This window comes from Erithacus rubecula (assembly GCF_903797595.1).
Source record: "Erithacus rubecula genome assembly, chromosome: 2".
Classification (NCBI taxonomy): domain Eukaryota; kingdom Metazoa; phylum Chordata; class Aves; order Passeriformes; family Muscicapidae; genus Erithacus; species Erithacus rubecula.
The window spans coordinates 3922106-3947077 of NC_136685.1; the positions used below are offsets into that span (position 1 = coordinate 3922106).

At 42.9% G+C, this 24972-nt stretch overlaps 1 protein-coding gene across 1 annotated transcript; it reads right to left on the reverse strand.

Moving 5' to 3' along the window:
* Positions 1-1102: 1102 nt before the first annotated feature.
* Positions 1103-24339, reverse strand: TFAP2B (transcription factor AP-2 beta). Its single transcript, XM_079299087.1, has 7 exons — positions 24215-24339; positions 22423-22881; positions 17276-17336; positions 9034-9253; positions 6416-6534; positions 3494-3635; positions 1103-1499 (listed from the first exon to the last, which is right to left on the reverse strand). The coding sequence occupies exons 1-7, from the start codon at positions 24239-24241 to the stop codon at positions 1199-1201; spliced, it is 1329 nt and encodes a 442-aa protein (XP_079155213.1). The 5' UTR covers positions 24242-24339; the 3' UTR covers positions 1103-1198.
* Positions 24340-24972: the final 633 nt, after the last annotated feature.

Below are 24972 nucleotides of genomic sequence, written 5' to 3' on the forward strand. Positions count from 1 at the left end.
GTTAGGAATATAAAACTCCCTAGAGAAAAAGAGGAGATCTCAGAAAATTAAGAAATCATATAGCGCTGACATTGTACCAGACCTTACTTCCAAAATATTGCAACCCATTATAGACAAGGCATTTTTACCATCAAAGACAAAATTACTAAATTACAAAGGTATGTTTGCATGCATTAATATGCGTGGCTATGCACACATACTTTATATATATATATATATATGTATATATCCACATATATACATATATATGCACAAACATACACAGGATACCCACGCCCCCCTGGGGAGCTGGGTGTGCACATACCCAGATGCACACACAGAGGCACACACACACCCAGACACACCTGTAAACGCTGCCAATCTAAACAGAGAGTCTGTCTAGACCAGGAAACAGAAAAAAAAACACAAAAACAGTTCTTAAAAAATAGAGCTGGCAGATTCAGCTGAGCCACGGCGATCCCTTCTGGTGGCACCTAAAGTTAAGATGCTGCTGTGAAGGCAGCTGGTGTTGGTGGCTTGGTGAGGGGTCTGGGAGCTCCCCTCCTTTCCTAGTCTAGACAGAACCAGGGTGGTGAGATGAGGTGGGAAGAGCTGAGGGCAATGAGGCCATGGGGTTGCTCAGAAAGGAACACTCTGGAAGAATGTTTTTGGAGACAGAATGTTGTTCAAAACAGAAAGGGAAAAAAAAAAAAAAAATGAGAGCAAGACAGACCGTGCAGCTCAAGAAATCAAAGCACTGACACCAAAAATGTTTCTCTGATTTCTTCCAATAAGTTATTCATGTCTTTCTTTTATTATTATTATTAATTATTATTATATTCCCCTCCCCCCCAATCATTATTTAAAAAATGTGAAAGAACAGAAGTGGGGAAAAAAATCCTGGTGGTTGTCTTCACATGTTCCTGGCAAGAGACTCTGAACCACTGGTCTTGCGCCATTGTGCTCCTCTAATCTTAAATCATTGTCTTTCTTTTATTATTATTATTTTCATTTTTATTGTTATTATTATTTTGTCCTACCTAATAGAATTCTTCCAAAGCCCAATCCAGTATTTTTAAAGCTAAAATTAAGACGGTTTTGTTTTAAAAGTTTATCTCTCTCTCTCTTCTCCTTTTATTTATTTAACTTTTTTTTTTTCCTTTTCCTTTCTTTCATTCTATTTTTTTTTCCTCTCTCTCTCTCTCTCTGTCTCTCTCTCTCATTTTCTGTGTTTCTCTTCCTTGTCTCCAGTTTTACTACCTGGTCCTTCGCCAGATGTGTGCCTGTTAGCAGTGTTGTTGTTCAAGAACATCTTGTCCATGCCTTTGAGAGCTTCAGTCAGGTAGTTTTGGAGGGCTGTGAGGGCAGCACAGATAGCAGGGGCCCCAAAGCCGTGAGTGATGAGGCTGAAGTGAGTCAAGCAGCTCTGAATGCCCGGTTCCAAAATTGGGGTGGGCCGGCTGTTTCCAATGGGCGTCCTGTCCTGGGCCAAGAGATCTGTAAATTCTTTACAAAGTTGCCTGCAGGGAAGAAAGAAAGGCAAAGAGAGGGAGAGAAGAGTAGTTGTTAGGCTCATCCAACAGCTCTCTGTGACAAGCAAGGGGCAATTTCAAACCAAAGTGATCCCAAGATATGGGATGGGACCTTTTTGCCACCATCCTTTCCCCCAGTGGTTCTTGGGATCAGCCATGGTGAGCCAGCACTCCCTGCTCAGAATGATGCTTTTCAAGGGATAACACCAGCTCTGGAGATTCAGATCTCTCCAGCAGCCACAGGGATGCTTCTGAAGCACTGTGAAAACCCAGCTCTGCCTGGTGGCTTCAGAAACAGCCAGGCTGAAAGGGAAATGTGCCCTGGATCTGCCAAGAACCAATTCTCCTGGATGCCTGACCCTGGCTCAAAGCAGCTCCCAGAAATACTCTCCCTGAAGGAAAGGAAAGCACAGCCATGCACTGAGGACTATTGAGTGGCAGAGGGACCTGGTGCAGCAAAGGGCTAAAACCCAGCCTCTCTGACACTGCTCAGGCTGGGCCACCTTAATGAGAAAAATTAGGATTTGGGAACTCCATGCTGGCTTATTCATGGCATGAGAAGCCAAGCAAGAACTTTCCATTTTATTCCGGGGGCATGACACCCCAATTAACACATCAGAGTTCACATATGGCTCTTAGTTGTTTGCCTGCACCTTTGAAAATTCAGATTTCATTTTTCTAATGAATTCATACACAAACATTTTCTTTTGAAGTACTCTGGTCCAAAAGACCTTCAAGTCAACAGGTGCTTGGGCAATGCAGAAGCCCTGGAGGCTGGTGAGGTTCCCACAGGAATAGTTTCTCTAAGACACCCAAAGGAATCAGTTTTTTAAGACAGGTGCCTACCCAGGGACTGGAGATAAAAAAGACCAGAATTAAAAAAAAAAAAAAAAAAGGTAAAAGAAACCCTTAAAAAAGACATTCAGCTCTCATCCTCTGAAATTCTCTGAAATTCCCAGTGGGTTAAAGGTTTCAGAGGTGGGGAAAGATAAAGGTCTACTTCTATGTGTATTATCTATTAAGAAAGTGCAAGAGAGGAAACTTTGAATTTGGAGAACAAACAGTAATGAGTCCAACATTTTACATCTTCAAAGAGCAAAGCAGGGTCTGCGAGCAATTAAAGTTCTGGGACATTAATATCTTCTGACCCTGCGGAAAAGGGCAATCAAATTCCAATCACGTCTAAGAAACATCTGGACAAATTTGAGCAAATGATTTTTCAACCCTCCATATATTTCTTTAAATTACACTGTCATCGGAGGCAAGCCACGTCCCAGAGCATGAAATAAATGAGAGATGCTTGGGCTGGGATTCTTCTTTATTTTCTTTTTTTTTTTTCCCTTTTTTTTCCCTGGCAGATGAAGATGTGTGAACACTCAGCACCCACTGCTGAGTACCCGAGCAGACCATGAAGCACCCAGTGAGCAGCCTGGGAGGCACAGCCTGGTGTAAATCATCAATTACAGCACACCCTTTGAGGGAGTCCCAAGGGAGAGATGGGCTGGGGGGCAAGTCGAGAATCATTAACACTGCGTGGGAGTGGGCTTTTATTTTTTTTTTATTATCTATTTTTTTTTAATATCTATTTTTAATTAAATCATATGGGAAAGGTATTGTGATTTAGGTGTGTGTGAGCAACAGGAGGGACAGACAAACACACTGTGGAAGCAAAATATAAATTTTTGGTCCACTTTACATAAATATTATTTAACTGGGGATAGCTTTAGCTTGAAAGTGATGGGCAACAGCTAGGGGAGCATTGCCTGCAACCTCTGTAGGGGCAGGGTCTGTTGGCAGGAACCCCACTGCAAAGGGGTGCAGAGGTCCTTTGGGCATTCGAGCATCCTTCCTCCCCGTGGGGCTGCTGGAATTTAGAGCCTGGAAATTCCCTCTGCTTTCCAAACGGGCTCAGAGGAGGAGTTTGATGCCAGGGAGGGTTTTCTCCGAGAAGGGCAGAAGGGGATGAGTTAATTGGCACTCACTTTGTAGCAAGCAGCATGTTTTTCCTGGAGTGGAGGTCGCTGGGGTCCGTGTGCTGTCTGTTTAGGTACTCAGAAACAGCTTTGGCTGGGAACTCCGTTTCACAGATGTACCCAAAATCCCGAGCTAAATGAACGGCCTCACCTGGAGGGAACGAGACGGGAATTAACACCTCCGGGCACCGCCGGCCCGGGCTGGGCTGGCTCCGTCCCCTGGGGGACCCCAGCTCCCTTGGGCCGTGTTTGGAAACCTGTCACCATCCCTTCCACCTCAGGGACAGGCTCCAGATGTGTGATTCCCCCCAGCAGCCCTATTTTGGGGGCAGAAGTCGACGGGACAGATTTTGAGGTGCTGAGATTTGTCGCTGCTAACTGCACTCGTGTCGGTGTGTGCCCATCAGCTGCTTGTGCAGAACGGAGGGAAGAGTTCACACACACACCAGCCACACACACACAACTCAAAAATTAACTGGACCAAAGGAAGATGAAAGAGGAAACTGGTGGAATCAAAAAAAAAAAAATAAGGACCCAAACTTCTCTAAAGAGCAGAGAAGCCATTCCTGTTTCAATATCTCAGATCATTGTCCGAAATTTTACAGATGTGGATATATTATTAATATTAACGTTAATTCTTTGTGAGACGTTATAGTCACATTTTATCCACACACAAGGCACTTGCATCACTGTTACAGTTATCTCCACATCTGCAAAATTATGGAGATAACCGCATTTAGCCCGATGACAATTGAACAATCTGCATTTTTAACTGACCATCCTGCAACAAGAACTCCTGTCTGTTGGTGGAAAGATAACAACTAATGGCAACATTTTTCTGTGAACAAAATAATTATTATTCTAACTCTAATTCTAATTCACTTTCCCTGCCTGCTTGGTTTCAGGTTTCTTGCCTACAGAGATTTGTGCCATCCAACTCCTACTGATGTACTTCACGCCACAAGAAGAAGACAGTAGCTGCAGAAAGGAGGAAAAGAGGAGGGGGGAAAAAAAACCCCTCAGACTCTAGAGGGATTCCACCAGATTATAGCTCAGCCCCTCTAGAATAAAGCGTTAAACCCTTTAAAGCATCGCCCGAGGGACGAGGGGGAAGATTTCCAGCAAGCAGGTATGTCTAATAACTCCAGCACCGCGTTATTTTTAACTATCAGGAGCTGCTTTCCAACGTCACCTCCTGCTCTGCAATGCTTCTCGCTAATCATCAAACCGGTTAATGAGGGCGAGGGCCCCCGGCAGAGCCTGGAGGGGGGGTTCCCGAGCCGGGCAGGGTCATCCCAGGCAGCGTTCGGGCAACGCGGGCCGGGACCGACCGGAGCGTTCCTGTTCCCGGTGACACAGGAGCGGCTGTGCTCAACCCGGCTGCTGCCAGGTAGGAGGAAAAAAAAAAAAAAAAAAAGAAAAAGGAGATAAAACTCCATCAGGTGCAGCTTCTTCCAAAAGGAAGGAACTCTCTGGAGGCAAACTGTTGATTTGTAAGGGAATCAGGGGAGAGGAGGAGAATGTACACCTTACTGCACACTTGACACAGATTTTAGCATCGCTACACAAGCCCACGGGCTTTTGAGCCTCACACCAGCCTCGGGGAGGGGCTGGTGCTGCTGCGAGCAGAGAGCGCGGTGTTCCACACACACCGTGGGGGTGAAGCTGCGCTAACAGGGCGCTCAAGGTGCCCCCGAAATGTTTCACACCTTTCTAGCGAGACCCTATCGTGTAACCCCCCTGACCTTGCACTCGGCATCACCCACATCGGGTACCAAGAGGAGCCCCACCCTCAGCCCCCTTTTTTTCGGGAGCTTTCCTTCAGCTCTGCAAGCGGCAGCGTCTTGTCACTCACATAACTCAATCAAAAGAGTTGAAAAGTTAATATCTAGCGCAAATATTTATGCTCGCTTTATACGCAGAAGAGATAAGTGGATTATTTATACGCCTCTCGGTGTGTATGTGTAATGCAGATACATATAATTCATAATTGCATCCATACTATTCCGGTTAGGTTGTTTTTGGAGGAAGTCCAACTTTTCTTAGCATAAACACGCACATAACCCTAAACTTATTAGAGGCTCTAACTTTTCCTTGTCGATATAGTAACCACAAATCAAAGAAACACACTGGCCACCAAAATGACATTAGTTGACTTGAAATTACTTGAAATTCAGCCTGCCCTTCCCTCTCTCCTTTTTAGCTGGTCCCTTTGTTCAGTTCCAGCCACCTTAAGGAAAACAGAGCTCTGCTACTTGCAAATTGCTCTGCTTTCTTATTAAAAAAACCAACAAACAACAACAACAAAAAGTAATTTTATATTCTTTTTTCCTCACTGACCATCTTGTAGTGGCCATAGATCAGTTCGGGAGGAGCGAATTAGCGGGATAATGGAGCAGACCTGGAGTGGGAGATCACAGGGTGGAAATATAGGATGAGGAATGGGACTGCCCTGCAGAGTTACACATGCACACAAATGTACACGCAAATATCCACACGTACACACACAGACACCCTCACTTTTGCCACCAAGAAGGATCAGTGACCGTCGAGCCAGTGACTTCATTTTTGGGAATGATATCCTTAACCGTGACGGTGTTCCACCCTGTTTTTCACCTTTACAGGGTTTTCTCACATGATCCCAAAATTTGGTGGGGTTTGGATTTTTCTTCTTTTTTGTTTGTTTTGTTTTGGTTTTGCTTTAATGGTTTTTAATATGTTTGCTTGAGGGTTTTCTGTTGTTTTGGGGGTTTTGGGGTGTTTTTTAAAGTTTTTGGGGCTTGTTGGTTTTTTGTGGCTTTTTTTGTTTTGTTTTGTTTTGTTTTTGGTTTGGGGTTTTTTTGTTTTTTGTTTTTTGGGGTTTTTTTGTAGATGTGAGACAGGAGCTCAGAGCAGGTAGGGGTGTGAAGGGAGCTGCGACTCTCGGCTTACCTTCCACCAGGGAGGTGAGTAAAGTGACATTTGCGGCCTTACGCCTGCCGGCTGGTAAATTCAAACCGATTTTTTCTAGCCTTTCTCGCAAAGATCTCCCCCCGTTTTTCGATTTGGCTCTAGAATAGCAAAGAAATTAACATCGTGATTAACCCCGCAGTGTTCCTGGAAGAAACGTTTAGTCTGTGCAGTCAGCGAAGCCTGGGAGGGTTTTCACTCGACGTTAAGGACTCTGGGGCTGTTGATTTCTGCTTGGGTTTGCTGAGATTTTCTTAATTTCTCCCAGGGGTAGAAGTGGGGATGAACCCACTTTTCTCCCGCTTTTATCCAGGGAAATCAAATATCGCCAAACAGCGATAATTAATGGAAAGATTCTGATCTAGAGAACAAGTGGGTATGATACCAACTTGGATTAAGATGTAATAAAGGGATGGGCGGGAAGGTAGAGGAGGATTAAACCCGCTGTTATTCCAGGAAAGAGCCAGAATAAGACGAGGGGTTAAAAAAACAAATACATCTGAAAAGTTCGAAGGCAGCGCCCGTGGATAAATTGAAAAGGAGGGAAATATTTATTAAATTGTTTCCCGCCTATGAGTGTGTTCCTGAGCGATGCTGAGAAGAGCTCACCTGAGGCAGAGTGCGTTATAAAGAGGGAATGGATTGCCTGGGGGAAGATTGGAATATCTGTTGGAGGTTACTGATAAGGGCAATAAAAGGGTGAGTGAGCTATACGTGGGAAATTCAGAGCTATTGTTCGAACGCACATACATATGTAAACCCCCGGGGATGAAATCCTGCCACCTGCGAAGTCAGGGAGAGTTTTGGCACCTAAGAACAAAGTCTACCCCAACTGTCTCCTAATTCTTACTCAAAATTTGTTTGAGAATTAGAAGTCACGCTTAGAGAAAGAAAACCAGAAATTACAGAGAAGCCAGACTGGCTTCCCACTACTTTTTATCGAAGTAAATAGGGCTGGATGGCAGAATTGCAGGAGAGCAGCTTTCTATATTTAATCTGCTCTGAACCAAAATGTTGTTTAAAATTTAGATTCAAGATAGGAACTGAAGTCAGCAGCAGCCAATAATTATGGCTTGGGCCAAGTCCAGAAATCTGCTGAAGTTCAATAATAATGCTTCTTTACCTTGGTAATTATATTTTCTACAGAGCATCTCTCAGATGTTCTCCCTGCTCCATTTGCAGTTGTACAGAAGGAGCAGGCAGGTTAGCATCTGTAAGTAAAAATCTCTGCTGCTCTCCCTGGCAGCTGAACAATGATTACAGACATTCACATGGAGAAGCAGCTATTTTAGGAGCCCCTAATTCTCACGTGTATATTTGGGTGACTGACCACATGTAACAGAATTTTCCCCCTCATCTCCAGACAGGGAGCCAGAGCCCTTGACGTCATCACAGAATTTTTTTTTCGGGGGCGAGGGGGGAACCCCAAACACCAACTTCATTTTAAAGCACCTTAGAGCCAAAGTATCCCAGCTGCTGCTATAGGAGTTTTCAAGATATTTCCTCCTCTAATATTATCAACTTTTAAACATGATCGGAAGTTTATACATTGTCAATTTGCACGCGTCTGTCCCTGTCCAAAGTTAGTATTTTTATTCCAGTCTGGTGTCTACCTCACACCCAGAAAATGAAATCCTGTACCCTCCCAGCCTGAGTGTGTGAACTGGTGCCTCATGTTCTTACCCCATGGTTCTCCCCTGCTGTGACTGGAGATAGAGCCTGAGCTCACCTTTCCTACAGACGAGCCGTGCTGACAATTCACAGTCCCTCAGGCACTGCCAAGAAGAAAAAGCCCTTTCTCCCTGGTAGCCTTTCCAGCTTAATGGCCTCAGAGCTTAAATTCTTGCTGCTTCTACATAAAAGCACAGTCTCACACTTATTGGGATGGAGCGGCAACCGGACTTCAAGGTTATTCCTTTTCCCCACTTTCTCTAGCACCAACAATGACAACTATTTTGAGGTCTTTAGCAAAATCCACCGGACATTAGTGGGTGATTTGCACAAATATTAAGCAGCAAAGGCCTCTAGACCAGCAGCTTTCTCTGTGTGAAGTACTGAGTTTCTGACTTTCAGAGATACCTGTTGGTGGCTTTTCTGTAGTTCGGTACTTGCCTACCTTACAGCTTGCCTATCAGATCCCTGCCAATTTCTTGTGTGACACCACTTGTCATAAGTGACATAATTGCCTGGTCGTCATTGCCTCGTGAGTTTATCTAGGAAATCCCTAGAAATACATTAGGTCCTGAAATTCCTGCAGTTCAGCCCGAAACATGTTCATCATGGCATTTTATTTTGTCCACTTTCTAAGAGAGAGAATTGTGAGGAGGAGAAGTGATAGAAAGTGTGTGCATGGACAAGAGGAAAATCTTTCTGTCTCAGTTCCTCCATTTGTGGCTACACAAGGCCAAATCTTTCCCTCCTCTCCATACATTCATCCCAATGTTGAACACAGCATATTTTTGCCTTATCACCAGCATTACACACACAGGCTCTGACAATAGGATCAGTGAGTATTTGAAACCATCTGTACTGTTGACCAAGGATTTCTGGTGCATGCATGGGGACCCGGACACATCCACACGTTTGCCCCAGCCTCTTACCTTCTAAGCACTCCTCCTAGGAGGGAAGCGTTCAGACACTCTGGAGGGGAGAGGCGTCTTTGAACTTCTCCCACAGTTACTTTGTACTTTGAAGTTGAGCTAAGCAGAGACAAGCGGCCAGGTACAGAGCAAAACACCTCTCCGGTATTGACTGAAATTCCACCCAGGAAGCCATCTTTATTCATCATCAAAGAAGTAACAGATTTTGGAGGAACCGGAACTGGAGAAAGAAAAGGGGAGGAGGGGAGAGAGAAATCATCACGCCACGAAGGAGCACAGGACGAACCACAGTCTCTCTGACATGCACAGAACAGCAAAATGAAAGGGAGTTTTGAATCTCTGGCTACCTCCAGCAACCTAAAGGGTGCTGCTCCCCCAACCTCTAGGAAAGTGCTCCATGAATGATGGATGGAGAGAAGGGTGGTACAGTACAGCCTCTATGCAGGGTTTGATCATTGGGAAATAAAATACATATTGGCAAGCACCTGGCAACTTTCGGGTTTGAGCCTGTGTCTCACCCAGAGCCCCCCGATGCCTTTTGTACAACGGACAGCGCCTTTCTGGAGGGGAAAAAAAGAGGAAAATTTACTTTTTTTTGGCTAATGTTTCCATTACTGCTAAGCTGAGCCAGGAATAAATTCTACTACACAAAGGGAGTTGCTGTCTTAAATAAGTATCAAGGCTGGAGGATACAGCAATGGGAAGACAGCTCTGTTATTGCTTTGTGTTTTTATTAAGTCTGGTTTATGAAATAAAATGAGTCTTTTCCTTGAGAAAAATGAACACCAGGAAAAAAATATCTGGTCTAACCATGGTGCTCTCCACTCTGATCATATTGTGCTGTCCGTGAAATAGTAGGAACTTTCCTACCCCTAAATAAAAGTGATTTGGTTTCTGCAACACATATTTAAAGGTAGTTATAGGGAAAAGTAAAAGGAGAATGATAAAGTGAAACTATACAAAATAAAACCGTGTTGTTCTCTCCAAGATAAAAAGTATTTCTTTTCTCTGAGAAACCAGTGAGGTTATTTTAAGAGTAACCAAGGGATTATAACGAACAAATTCCTATAATAGCAACCAGACACACTCAGAAATAAACAAAAAAAAAAAAGGCTAAACTAAAACTGAGAGTAATTCCCCCATGACATGAATTTACAAATGAACTTAAGTAGCTCCCTTATAATTGTGTGTAACTGTTATGATTTACAGCAGGTGCTCTAATCAATCACCCAATCACTTTAATTTATAGGGAGCCTCGCTGCATTTTCCCAGTTGTTTCATTTCTGCAAGTAATTGATAACAAACCATACTTAAGGTATGTTTTATGCAGGAGTTAATAAGAGCTGACAGCTGCTACTGCAGCTTCCTCTCGATCCGCGGCAACACGAGTTTCCTTATAGAAAATATACTCTGAAATTGGGGCTTTTGCTGGTGGGAGAGCCCTGGCAGTCCAGCGGGCATGTTTCAGAGAAGACTAATTGATTACACACCCTCTTCAAGCAGATACTGCTCCACAATCTCCCGTTTCCACTCAATCAATTGCAAAACCAATTCGGCAAATATTAAGGTTCTATTATGCACATATGCCAGCTATTTAGGTAGTTATAATACATGTCAGTTAAGTCATAAAAGCCCTGTTTATTTGCAACATATCTGGAGAATCAAACCATTAGGGTTGAGCGGATATTTAAGTCGTCTGGAGCTGCTAAACAATAAGATCGGGTATCCTAATATATTACCAAGTGCTAACTACTGGGCAATTGCCAATTTTATAACCTCAGTGCATGGAATAGACACAACCGTGTTTCACTGTTTTTATTGCAGATCATTTCCTACTGCCAGACCAGACCCCCACAATAAAAGCTCTATAACAGCTAAAAACCAAAAGGCATGTCGATTTTAGATATACATATTGCTTCGTATGCCTTGTATATAGTCTCCAGTATAAACAAATTATTTTGAGTGGCTTGACTTCAGGGAATCCGAAAGTGAAATGGATTCCTATTTCTCTATTATTTTTAGTTAGGCACTTCATGCAGCTCATAAAGGAGATTTCAAATAGTTTGAGAACGGCTCAGAAACAGTTATTAGAGAGTTAGAGGCCCGCTCCCGCTTTCATTGTTATTATTAGGATTTTTTTTCATTGATTCTATAGTAAAAAACTCGTTTGTATATCATAGGCAGTACCAGCAGAACAAAAAATTGTATTGGTATTTTCCCCCTCATTATACATAAACATATCTCCTACTTCATGCACAATGATCTGTTTTAGTGAAGCATCAAGTAGGAAAAAAAAATAGAAATTAATTAAAAAAAAAAAAAATTAATAAAAAGTTGGATTAAAGCAGTGCCAGACAGATTTTCACGACTGGCATTTTTTTTCTTGGGACAAACACACGGACTCTGTGGTTCGAGTACACCTTTACCGTGGCTATATTTAGTGACCAGTTTATCAGGTCACTGTCCAGTGAACTGAGAAATTAAACAAGGGGCAGCAATTCCACGAACATCTGATCTTAGTCCAAACTCACTAAAGAGAGAAGGGCCAGTGCAATGCTTAAATGTAGCTCACCCCGCTCGCTTTGGCCTTTTAGAGCACTCATTACATTAGTTAACCTTTGAATTATGGATTTTCACGTGCTCGGGTCGGGTTGTTTTGTTTTGTTTTTTTTTTCCCCTTGCAAATTGCTTTTGGGAAGCAGGCTGGCTGCCTTCCTTGCTATGCTGAGAGCTCCTCAGCTGCTTTTCCTAGCAGAGTTTCCCTGAAAAGGACGGTATAAACAAACCCATCAGCTGCAGCCTGATAGCTCTGAACCCATTTGAGAGGCTTGCCAGGCGGTGTAAGCATATCTATCGCAATTTCATAGCTTCAGAGAGATCTATTCTATCTGGGCTCTATATCTTCTGTAAATTACCTAATGCTGCCTCAAAAAAAGTGTTTGCCATGGAATGAATTATCTCTATCTATATCATATCTATATGTTTATCACGGCTGGAGCTTTGCAGATACAGCCCAGACATCAGCAGAGATAACAGAACGTGGAGCTTTTTGTGGGTGAGGAGATCCGTGCAGCTGCATGTGTCAAATCCCTGCGCGTATGTAAATAAACCCGAATGCAGAGAATATTTTTAGCCAATGTCAACCCTCCCCAGTTGGTCAGGGATTGTCACAACTGCTGAAATGACAAAATAACACACACGTACCCACACAGCATCCCCAGCATTCCTGCTTTCACTTTATGCCGTTTAGCTCCTGTCATCCCCTGTTCGATTTTCTTTCACCCCAAACTCTACTTGCTGCGTGTGTGAGCACTCACAAGATACATAATTCCTCCTTTCAAAAATCTCTGCCTTCTCCCTTCTTTTATACTTCTCTACCTCCTTTGTCTCTCTTTTCCCCCTCTCCTTTTTCATCCCTTTATCTCTTTTTCCTCACAATTTTTTTTTTCTTTTTCTCCTCCTGTGGTTACTTCCAGCCTCTTTGTCATTTCCCCCTCTTCCATTTCTCTTCAGCTTATCAATAAACCGGGAGAGCAACAGTAGCCGCTTGATTTGTTAGTAATTATAAGCATACTGTTCCTGCAAACGGGATCTCTAGATGAGTGAGATCGCTTTAGAACGACAGCAGGAAATGGTGGGGAAATGGAGCATGGCGAAACTCAGCGTGAAGCTTTCAGTTCTTTACATGTTTACAATTTTCTGTGCATACATTAAGTCTGAGGCTTTTCTTTCCTTTTTTTTTTTTTTTTTTTTTTTTTTTTTAGTGGTGGTTTTCTGTTGGGCTGCTCGCCGCAAACGTGTGAAAATGTGCACAAATGTGAACGCACAAGTGGAAGTGGAGTGAAAAAAGCTGTTTTGACGACAGTGAAACCAAAGAAATGATAGATTTATGTCCTAAAACAGCTGTTTAATAAGGGTTTAAACTATGGATAGCATTGCAATAACCCAGCTGAATAATATCGCAGTCGAACAGTCAGTCAAATAATCAATCAGAAGAAATATTTCTTCTATTTTCTTATTTAAAAAACGTCGTGGACAACTTAATTACTAATAAACTATCAAATTGCTTTAATTTTTTTTTTTTTTTTTACTCTGCCTACTGGACTTTAAATGAGTAAAAAGTTCTTTGTCCCTGCTAACAACAGGACTTTGCTGTAAGTGGTGATTCGGTCTGACTCAGCAGCCAAGCCTAAAACGTCCGGGAGCAGCGTCTTAGACGCTGAAACTAAAGAGACCCGGATCTCATCTTAATTTAAGGAACAAATACAAAAAGTGCGTGTTCATCTCCCATTTCCTTCTGTCCCCCTGGCCCCCTCCTCTCCTCCAGCCCCTCTCCCTTGTTCCCTGAAAACCGAGACTAAATTTCGAGGTGGAATGTATTCCCTCGAAACTGTTTTGCGTTTAATTAAAGGGATGCTCAGGTTGAGTGGGTAATCCAGGAATAAGCACGGAACTGAGTGGAGTTGAGGCACCATCTCCTGAGCCCCAGATCTATCACCTGAAAAGCTGAGGCCAAAGTGGTTCTCAGTTAATCATTTATCAGCTGCTCCAAGAGCTGGGGAGGAAACTCGTGCTGGATTATTAACAGCTAAAAACAGAAGTTCAAGACACCTTCTTTCATGTGTTTCTTTAAAATAGGAAGAACAGCGGAGCGTGTTTGCAAGACCATGAATTAAGGTCTTCGAGTTAAAATGGCCTTTCATGCTAAATCAGATGTGTGTGTGCACACGATCGTCAGAAACAGCTGAAAGTAAATAAATACAGCAGAATAATTTTAAGGTCACTGACTGTGCCCCAGAGTCACAAAAAATTAACTTGGGACTCAGGCCATGTAAGGTTTACAGGAAGACAACTTCTTTCGCCATAGAGAGTGCCAAGGAAATTTCAGATGAGCATCTGACAAGGGAACCAGATCTTTTATTCCTGACACATGGCAAACCTTCCCCTCATTTCAGCAAAAATAGAGGGAAAGGCCTCAAAATATGCAGCCAGTAAGCTCTGAAAGCTGAGTTAAATCTGATATTAATGTTCTTGATGATTATTATCATCTTGATGATTTATCTGGCTCCCTCCCTCCCACTTCCACCACCCAAATCTTAATGGAAGTGGGAGTTAGAGATGATTTTTTAATGTCTCGTTGGATTTTTAGACTGTTAATGTACCGCATCCTTCTCATTATTAGTTTATTGATTGTTCATTGACCAGCCCCCTTCAAATCGTATTAACCACCCTCTGCCAGTTTAGATTAGGGGAGTTTAAAAAGCACCTTTCATTATTTCAGCGCCACCACCACCACGGTGGAGTTCAGGCTTGGTAGCTTAATGCTCTCTCTAATGGGGCAGCTAAGAGACAAGGGGCCATGGTCCCTGCCTATTGCATTAATAGCTCAAAGGGGGCTAATACAGAAAATTAGCCTTAAACGAGCTCTGGAGATCTCCAAATGAAAGAGCCATTTATCACGCTGGCTACCTTCACTCCACTCGTTTGCTCTCTCTACTGGGAACAACTCATTTCCTCTTAACTAAATTACTTCAGAAATGTCAAGTAAGCTCAGATAGCAAACGTAACAAGAGCCTGGGTATATGTAATCTGTTGTGTGGGATCGATACGTGAGATAAATCAATAGCCGTGTATGAATCCCTATATAATTTCCTTAATATTTTGGCAAACCTTTTGCATAGAGAGATAATTCCCTCTGCAGGCTTCAGAGGCCATAAAGGAACAGACACAGCCTGGGTGACATAATTGAGTTTAAGCTTCATGTCCCCATCATACTTTTCCTACTTTGCAATTAAAGAATTTTAGGCACTGAACTGGGATTGAGTGGAGCAGACCCTCTGTGACACTTGTCTACCGAATGTGAGCCACAGGAGTGTTCCACTGCACAAAAATCTGTCAGTACCTGGGTGTCTGTCTATCTGTCTGTGCCATCTGCCTGCAAGAACGACTCACAGAGTTTAAATAACTTGTTCTTGTTTCAAAGTACACCCTCACAGCTACAAACTGCAGGGAACAAAGTGAAATTGATACTGAACGCTCTCTGTGTTGCTCCTTCCCTCATCCTGATTAAATATTGACTGCCACAAATGTGACCTGCTATTTATTACCCATTTCTCTTCCTCTGCACCCAGGAAACTCACTGTGTAAAAAAAAAAAAATAGAAAGAAAAAATAATACAATATTCCTTTATGCTGGAGAGTTCCTTAGATCTCAGTCTTACTTCTAAGGAAGAAAATGCTGCTACAGTGACTTTTAAACAATAGCAAATGCATCTCAGGCTCTTTTTTAGTAACCTTATTTCCAAAGAGCATGTGTCTCCCGTTCATCATATGTAAACTCAGAGTATCTCCTCTTCTGGCTGCAAATAGGCACAAGTAATCCCACCTAGATGGGGCTGGGTCTCTTTAGGCAGCAGCTGCTCCATCTGGGGCCCTTGCAATGCCCACACACACGAAGCACACCTAAATATATTCCTAATACATATAAAAACCTACACCAAATATGTAATGATTGCAGGCATTCACATTCTAGTGCTGCTCGCTGTCTAATTGCACCACCCAGCACGCACATGGAATGTCTCTGCTGTCCTGTCAGCTGAAGGAGGGAGAGACACGGGCTGGGGTGTGTTTAAAAAAAAAAAAATTTTGGATTGTGTATTCTGCAAGAGACCAGCACTGAACAACCTTAGAAAAGAGTCTCTCCACCACAAATCAAGTACCAATTAATCAAATACACCCAAGAGGGAGTGTATGAGGTGTCAAATGGGGGTGGGGAAGAGGGAGGAGAGTGAGAAAAAAAAAAAAAAAAAAGTCAAAGATACAGCCAGAAACCATCAGGTTACAGACCTTGAGTATAAACCCCACCAAACATTCAAACAGAACCAAAATAGCAGCAACATACAATCTTTTTTTTTTTCTTTTTAAAGTTAAGAAACTTTCTATTTCTTAAAAAAGAAAAATCCAAAACCCTTCGACCTTTCAACCCATAGTCATAAATGGTGCTGTCAAATGGTCTTCAAGTTTTCATTTGTCCTCGCTCAAATAACCAGACCTTGATCTTGTGTGTGAAAGAGAGACCGTACACGGAGATTTAAATTAAAAAAAAAAAAAAAAAAAAAAAAAAAAAAAAAAAAAAAAAAAAAAAAAAAAAAAAGCAAAAACAACAGAAAACAAAAAACAAACCACAAAACCCCCCAACAAAACAAATAGCCAACAACAAAACAAACAATAAATACACGGAAGGACCTCATGCTGCCTTCAACACATTTTAGACAAACACCCTCCCTGTTATTTTTCTTTACATCCCAGAAAATCGTCGCTGTTAAACTATTTGTGCGCATTTGACAAATAACAAGGTGCTGGAGATAAGTGCCGTTGATAGCAGGCATAAGGGACAGCGTTTTTAAACCTCATCTCTGGTACTTAAAATTGAATCTAGAAATAGAAACTCCTTAGATAATTAAAGATAGCTTTCCCTCCATTTGCAGCGTGTGATCTGTTTAATGTCTATCAGCATAACACAACACTAATCGCCAAGCATCTTCGAGTGACTGTCAGAGAAATGCAAAAAAATTAAGCAGCTGCAATACGCCCAAAATGAGTTATTGTAATTACATTTAATTAGTTTAATTAGTTAATTATTTTGCTTACAGCTGTACAAGAGACTGCAAACATTTGTTAATATCACATTCGCTTTAACAGTATGGGGTGGCTCTGCAGTTACACTAAATCATGGGCGCATATGTAGAAAGATGTAAAAAATGGGATGGGGAAGGGGGGAATCTTGGGGGAAGGGGGAATCTTGGAGGGAGAGGGGAAGGGGGCTGAGTCTGCCTTTCCATGGGCTTCTCTTTCTCTCCTCTCCGCGTTTGATTCGCCTGGGAAATGCATTTAAGCCCCAAATGAATCAACCCCTTCCCCCACTAAAAGCCAAGGGGTCCCCACCGAAAACTATCGGGGGGAGAGGGGGAGGGAAGGGGGAGTGGGAGCTGCATGGGAGCACGGGGTGCCCCATTAGAGATATTCGTGTAATTAAACCCTTTGAAGGGCGGGGGAGGCGGGGACATAAACTTTTCCTTTCGCGTGTCTTATCCCTTCACTCTATCTGCTGATCCAATCAACTATTCATCTTGCTGCCATGGGTGCCTGCATCCCGGAGAAATTCATCGCCCCGAAGTCAAAATATATCATGAAGATATCGCTACACAGTAAAAGTTTGTCTAGCTAGTTGGAATAATCCATACCTTTTTTAATGACAGACTGGTCCAATAAGTTCATACCGCTGTTATTGGCATCTTCAACTGACTGTGGATATAAAAACATCACTATTCAAATTGACTGGATATTAAAGAATCGCGTACATAAATCATGTCATTCCAAACTGGAGTCCCTGTTATTTCCATTTATATTCATTCACTAGGGGAGAAGGGATATTTTTTATTGTTGTTATTATTATCATTATTGTTGTTATTATTATTTCCCCCAATCGACAAGGAAATTAAATTCTTACAAATTATATAGTCTTCTAATAAAACAAAAGGAGGTGTGAAGCATATGGGGTGCAATACTGGTTTTGTTATCTTATAAAACATAGATATCACATAGACTTTTTGCATTCCATAAAGCTTTATATTTCTTCTTTTGAAAATGTGGCAATTTGGCAACATCTGCAAGATCTATTGCATGACATAAATGAACACGATTAAGGACAACTTAAATGCTCCCTCCCCTTTCCTCCTCCTCCTCCTTTTTCTTTTTTTGTTTTTATTTTTTGTTTGTTTGTTTGTTTAACCCTGCTACATCTTAATAATTCAAGGGCCATTTACTTTTTATATATCATAGTTTACATTATGAACTTTTAATTAAAGCCTAAGCCTTTCGGAGAGCAGTGCAACTCCCACATCGTACAGGGATGAGCAAAAAGAGATTTACAGCTCCCGAGGTTGCTTCCATGTCCTGAATTAGTGGGGATGGGGAGGGAGGAGCGGGAATACAGATTATCGAAAGTATGAACCATCAAATTGATTGCCTAGGAAAAAAAAAAAAAAGCCTCCGGATTTCAAAGCCTTGTTTCCTCCCCTTTTCCCCCCTTTCTTTCCAGCCCGCCGAGGAGCACACCTGTTATTATGGCATTAACTTCTTTAGCAGGGAAGAGAACAAAGACGGGCACAGAGGACACAGCAAATGCTTGGTTTCACTTCTCAAAACGAAAGTGGAATATACCAAAAAAAACCCAAACAAACCAAAATTACTGCTGAATCTGCGTTCGGCAGACTGAAGCCATCTCCAAAAAAGAGGAGGTGTCATAAGAACAATTTATGGCAGGATTCCGACAGGTTCCGTTTTAGGGTAAATTCTGAGGGAAAGGGGGACCTTTGGGTTTCTTGGCTTTATTATTTTATTTTTCCCATTACTAAAGGATTTGGGGTTTTCAGTGTTTTTGCGTATTTGGGGAGTTGTCACGTTTTTCCTTGATAAGCAAAGCACTTTTACAGCAAAGCAATGATTTACTTCACCATTATTTTAACTTTATCTTTGCTGCACCGAGAAGCTGATTTTATTCGGATCTGGCCCTTATCTCCGTCTCTGTGCTCAGTGGAGACATTCCAGATGGGATGCTGCTTAGGAGAAAATTACATCTCCCCAAAATGCCATGGAACAATATTTTCTATGAGAGCTTTCCTTTCATTTTCCTTGAATCCTCCCTCAAACGAGCACACACACAGAGCGGTGCCTTATGTGCTGTGTTTGGGCATGGCTGTGTCTCTCTCTCATAATCAATAGGCTACATACCTAAAGGGCACAAAATAAAATTACAAAGTCTTCCCTCCTTTCCCTGAGCAGCTCCCGACGAGGGATGATGAGCAAATCCTGCAGCCTGCTGGAGTGTAGCGTGGCGCACCTCGGTGGCACAGAAACGGAGGTAAATGTGAACCATCACCTCCCTTTTTGTTTTTTTTTTTCCCTTTCCCCCTATCTTTCCTCCTTATCTCACCTTATCTCTGGTTGCGCGCACCCTTTATGCGTGTGCGTGCACTCCACTCGCTCCATCAGCAACGTGGGTTAGTTGTTGTAGTTAATGAGAAGACTCCTGTCTGATTTTCTATCTAATTACGCCCTCCTGCTGGGTTTTTGTACAGGATATTCGCTCAGCATGCTGGCAGTTAATAGTCACAGAGAGGATCGTAAAGATTTAATTAGGACTGCATGCGGAAACGTGGAAAAACAACTCAGACTTTTAATTACTAGACTTCTTTAGTTAAAAGTGATACCAGGGGTTACTTTATAAGAGACTTGGGTGTTTTGGTGCAACTTAACTTTCCGTGTCTCTAGCTAGCACGTAGTGGCAGCGTGAGTGAGGAGGAGGAGCAGAGGTGTGTGTGCAGGGAGGGGAAAGGTGATGAGTTTCCAGATATACTTGGAAAATCTGGGGAGGAAAATTCCCCTCCCTTCCCTCCTCCAATAATCTGATAGGATGAAGCATCCTAAATGCTATCTATAACCACCTTATTCAGCTTGTATGGATACATCTGACTGAAAACCTTAAAAATTGAGCTCTATATTTTCATACTAATAGTGTACAGAATCTGAATTTCCCCCTCCATTTTTCTTTCATCGAATAACTTATTACCTCTTTAATAACCCTACTACCCTAAGGTTTAGTAACCCTACTTTTGCCCAGCCGGGGGAAAAAAATATCTGGTTTTTTTTTCGGAGCCATTATTAGATGATGCAAATTTATGTTCAATAAGTAGATCTTGGCTTCTCCTTTCCCTGTCTGAAGGTTGTAAATGGCAGATTGAAAATTCCTCTCGAGAGGGGCAGCAATAGCAATACAGCGTGTCCTGTTTACAATAACAGAGCGCTATCGTGTTACAATCACTTAATTCTAGCCCTGGACAATGGCTCACACATGGACTGGATTTGGTGTTTATAAAATAACCACTGTTTCTTTCTGTCACGCACTCTCTGTCTCCTTCTCCTCAGCCCAGCCCATTTTCATGGCACATATTTAATCACACATGTGAAAGCTAAAGTGAAGAGAAACATCTTTATCCAACTATACATCTAGATATCCGTTCAACTTTTTTTACTATTGAAATATGAAAAAAAACCAAAAAACCCAAACAAAAAAACAACCAGTATTTGAAACGCTTCCTAGAAATTATATCTAGTGATGGTGGATAATGAGTGTACATAGCCTGATTCTAGAAAAGGTTTCTCGAATCTAGAATAAACCATATTAAATATCAAGATGGAAACGGTCCAACTTCATTTGTCACTGCTGGGGGGACAAGAATAGAAAATGCTGAGCGGCAGCAGCGAGCTCTGGGCTGCTTTCCCTCCTGCCTGCGTTAACTTGCAGTTGGACACCTCTTCCTTCACGTGTTTCTCCTTGGGACACCCTCCTCTCCCTCTTCCCCTCCTCCCCCAACCTGGGAACAAACTTTCAGAAATACAGGGCCTGTTTAATCTCCTGCTATCTCAGTACCCCAAACCAGGACCCCCAACCCTGCTGGTCCACAGCCTCGCCTGTCCCATCCCATCCCATCCCATCCCATCCCATCCCATCCCATCCCATCCCATCCCATCCCATCCCATCCCATCCCATCCCACCGCACCCCGCCAGTCCTGGCGAGCAGATCGCGGGTGGCCCCGCTGCTCTGGGAGCTCCGGGGGAGGCACTTTCAGCCAGTGCAGTGCCCTTCCCGCAGAAGGGATGTTTTATTGGGAAACGGATGGAGAGCTGCTTGATTTGAGCTCCTTCTTTCCGATTATTTCTTCTCTGCCTTTCCTTCTTTGTGTCTTCCTCTCTTTCTTTCCCTTTCTCCCTCCTTTCCCTCTCCTATCTTCTCTTCTTTTCGTCTTTTTCTCTTTTCCTTCTCTTTTCTTAAAATATCTCTCCTTTCCTTCTCTGTCCTCTGTTTTACTCTGTTTCTCACAAAAGCACAACAATTACCGGCTATTCTTCGGGGAAAGTGTAAATATCCAGGCACAAACAGTACTTAAAGCCTATCGGCTTCAGGGAGAAAGGGGGAGAGCGATCTCCTTTCAGCATTCACAGAGGTAAAACTCGTCTTGACTTGCAAACCACTTTGTCTGAGCCAGGAATGCGAGACGAGACCTGCGCATCGCACCCAGGGCTGCCCCCAGGTCTCAAAGCCACCTCGGAAACCCGCAGAAACCAGCGACCCCACGGTCACTGAGCTGGCAGGCGGGAGCAAATCCAAACGGCAAAACCTCCCTTTTTCTAAAACATTTCTCCCCAGCAAAACTCGAGGATTTTCCCGTGCAGCCCTAAGACAAGCCTCAAGCCAAAGCAATGAATCCCCTCGGCTTCCCTGCTGCTGATTCCTCTCATGTTCAGCAGCATCCTTTTTCAGGGCTATTTTTTATCTTCCCAGCTCCTCTTTTTTCCTTTTGTTTTCCCTTTCTGTAACTTTAAAGTCGTTATTTCATTCAGTGGTCTATACCTTTATTTATCCCAAGTCTAAATACATATACAGATACGATATATGATAAAGAAATTTTGGATAAAAAGAAAAAAATATAAAAACGCCTGGAGGGGAACCCCCAAAATCCCGATTAGGAGAGCCCGAGGCAGAACTTGGACCCTGGAGGTTGCAACCCCCTCCTCGGGGGTCCCCACGGGCTGGCCATGCCCTGCTCCAGCAAGGTGCAAACCACCCCAGCAGCGAAGCTGTTAAGGGTCCTTCTGCTTTTAGGAAATAGCACGTGATGATGAGTTTCGCGTGGGATGGAAGAAAGCCGGGAAATATTGTGCTTTGAGCCGGGCGAAACTCCTTTGTTATCCAAAAGAGGGAATGAAACTATTTAAAATCAGTGCTACCCTAAAAAGCACACTTAACAAATAAGGGGGGTGGGGACACTTGTTCCTGATCACCAGTTATTGCTTTTGGTTTGGGTTTTGTTTATAATTTCCCTCCCTCCCGGATGAAAAATGTAGTATTTCGACAGTTTCATCAAAATCTCTGAACGGCAGGAAATTGGTTGGGGGGAGGAGAGGGGGGTGGAGGGGAGTGGAAACTGAGATTGCATGGGAAATAACTGGAATTTGAAAAGCCAAGCTTGAACTCTGCCAGCTTTTGAAACACGTGGAATATTTAGAGCAGCATGTCTGCCTTCCCCCTGCACTTTGTGCTTTGCCATGTAGGGGAGGGTTTATAATGCAAAGCTTGTGCGTGACAGCCAAGAAATAAATTCTCTTATTAAAAAAAAAAAAAAAAAAATAGGAAAACTGAGGGAGAGGGAGGGGGGAATACCACAGTTACAGACCCGGTGTGCGAAAACAATAGCAACCCACAGCAATATTGCTGGAAATCCCTCAGCGAGCATTCCTAACCCAGGAGAAAGAAACGCTGTGCCTTACCTGGACCTCCTCCATCCCTGGGTGTCCGATGCCATGCAGAGAAAGGCTGTCCCCCATGCCGGAGTCAAGGCCATGGTGAGCTGAGTGCAGGAGGACATCTGGCCTCCGTACTGAGTGGTAGTCCCGCCTGGGGTCCAGTCCCGAGAGCTGGGGCAGGGCGGCCCGAGGCTGTGGCAGCAGTGACCCGGTTTCTGATCCCACCTCTTGCCTCTGCCTCTGTCCCCAGGGGTGCTGCTGGGGCTGATGCAAGGGGTTTAGGGAGTAGGGGTCATTGACATGGGAGTAAGGGTCCTGGCTTTGGTGGTAAGGAAGAGGCTGGTAGGGGGGTGGGAAATAAGGCGGCTGGAAATCCGAGGATGGGGTGTGAGAGAGCGGAGGAGCGCTGGAGTAGGGTCCCTGCGAGACGGATCCCAGCTGGGACAGCCTGGAACTGTGGCTGGGCACTCCATCATGCCGGTCCTACAAGCGGAATGACATACAAACAACAACAAAGAAGAGGACTTTTTTTTAGGAAAAGAAAAAAATAGAGAGGAAAAAAAAAAAAAAAAGAAAAAAAGAAAAAGAAGCACAATCCCAGCCCGAAGTGAAATAAAATAAAATAGGATGTAAACAGCTGGAAAGTCGGATTCAGATATACCCCCTTCCCCCGCGACTTATTAGAAATGTTCCAATGTTTTGCACTCACATCGTGTCTATTCCCAGGAACTAGCAAGGAGGGGGTAGGGGCGGGGGGTGTGAGGGAGAATTGCTAAATGTCATAATTAAAAATGTAGGACTAGTGCTCCAAATACATATACGATCTGCAATTTCAGACCAGTAGTATAATTCCCAACCCACAGACCCCTCAAATCAAACCCAAAAGGAGAAAAAAACCCATTTAAAACTAAAGAGCACCAAACTACCCGTCTATCCAGACAAGCCACCCCTTCTCCTGCCTAAAGTTTCCCAGCATCTGTTTATTCCCCCTGCTCAAGCCCTGTGACTCAAAATCACCAACCCATTTTCACGTGGAAAAGCCCGAAAAGAAAGTTGCACTTCTCAGAAGACTTTGAGGTGAGAAGTTTTTTTAAAAAGGACTTGGGAAAAAGATTTAAAAAAAAAAAAAAAAAAAAAAAAAAAAAAAAAAAAAAAAAAGAAAAAATCACAGGGAATCTTTGCTTAAAGGGAATCTACCCCTTAAAATATTTTTTAAAAAATCAAATCAAATAAAAATGAGACATCAGTATTGAACAAATCCAGGCGCTATGATTTCTTCAGCAACTTCCAGTGTCTTTTGTTTCTTTTTCCGATATTATATTCCGGAGAATGGGGTGGGGGTTAATTGTAATGAAAAGTCTTTGGGGTGTGTGGGGGGGACAGAGGGTGGGGGGAGGGTGTAGAGGTTTCAGAGAAAAGGTGGGAGAGGAGTTTTGTCCAACTCCAACGCACTGAAGCTGCGAGGTTAAAGTAAACAAGAGAAATATCTATTCCACAAAGTGTAGCTCAAACCCCCACAAGCAATGGCACACATGGTTTAAAAAAAAAAAAAAAAAAAAAAAAAAAAAAAAAAAGAAAAACAACAAGAAAAAAAAGTTCCTTTTCCCCCCTGTTCTGCCCCCCAGACTCCCCTAGCTCAAATCGGGAACACACAATGCAAAAAGGGAGAAGCAGCTGCAAGCCTCCTCCAATTATTGTGCTAAATTACCAAGCCAAAGGCGTTTAAAAAGACAGAGAGAGGGAGAGAGAGACACAACAGATCGAGAGAGAGAGAGAGAGAACATGCAATTCTAGTACAACATGGATCCAAACTCACCATGGCGGAATAGGTGTGGACTAACATCTGGAAATAAAAAAAGTCTTGTAATAGCTAAAAAAAAAATAATGGTGATAATACTAATAATTGGAGGGAAAAATATCAAGGAGTTCTGCAAAGGGACGTGTTGGATACAGGAGAACAGCTTGAGATATTTCGAAGTCTATCCATCAAAAAAAAAAAAAGGTTTAAAAAAAAAAAAAAAAAAAAAAGAAAAAGAGACCAGTGCCCCCAAAACCGAGCCTGGAAACCTCTATCTACATATATGATTTACCCCTCCCTCTCGGGGTTTTTTTTTCCTCCTTTTTTTTTTTTTTTTTTTTTTTTTGTTTGTTTTTTGTTTTTTGTTGTTTTTTGTTTTTTTGCCTTTGAGCTCCCAAATACAATCCTCTTCAACCCAAGGCTAGGCTCAGACTGCTCCGCTACCCCTTCCTCCCTTTCCTTCTCTACACCGCCTCATAATAATTGATATTCATGACTATTAATATTACACGACTACTTTAAAGGGAGAATGCAGGACCAAATGGAGCGTGAAGCTGGCAGCCAGCTCGAGAGCTCCCCTACTATTGTAAATGACGTTCATTCAGTGGAGAATTACTAGATGTAATCAGACGAGGGGGGCTGGCAGAGGCAGAGTTTGGGGAGAGGGAGAGGGGGGAAAAAGTTTAGCGAGGAAGAGGCAGAACTTCAATTAACTCGAGCGGAGGAAGATGCGGAAAGGAGACACTGCTGAGCTGGAGCAAGGGAGTGAGATGAAG

Bases quoted from the DNA above. Each gene is read 5' to 3' on its own strand.
- TFAP2B (XM_079299087.1), bottom strand. From the start codon at position 24,241: ATGTTAGTCCACACCTATTCCGCCATG. The intron at 17,337-22,422 runs GTAAGGCACAGC...TTATATCCACAG, and splicing joins CAGGGATGGAGGAGGTCCAG to TCAGTTGAAGATGCCAATAA. The intron at 6,535-9,033 runs GTAAGAGGCTGG...TTGCTATTCTAG, and splicing joins CTAGGAGGAGTGCTTAGAAG to AGCCAAATCGAAAAACGGGG.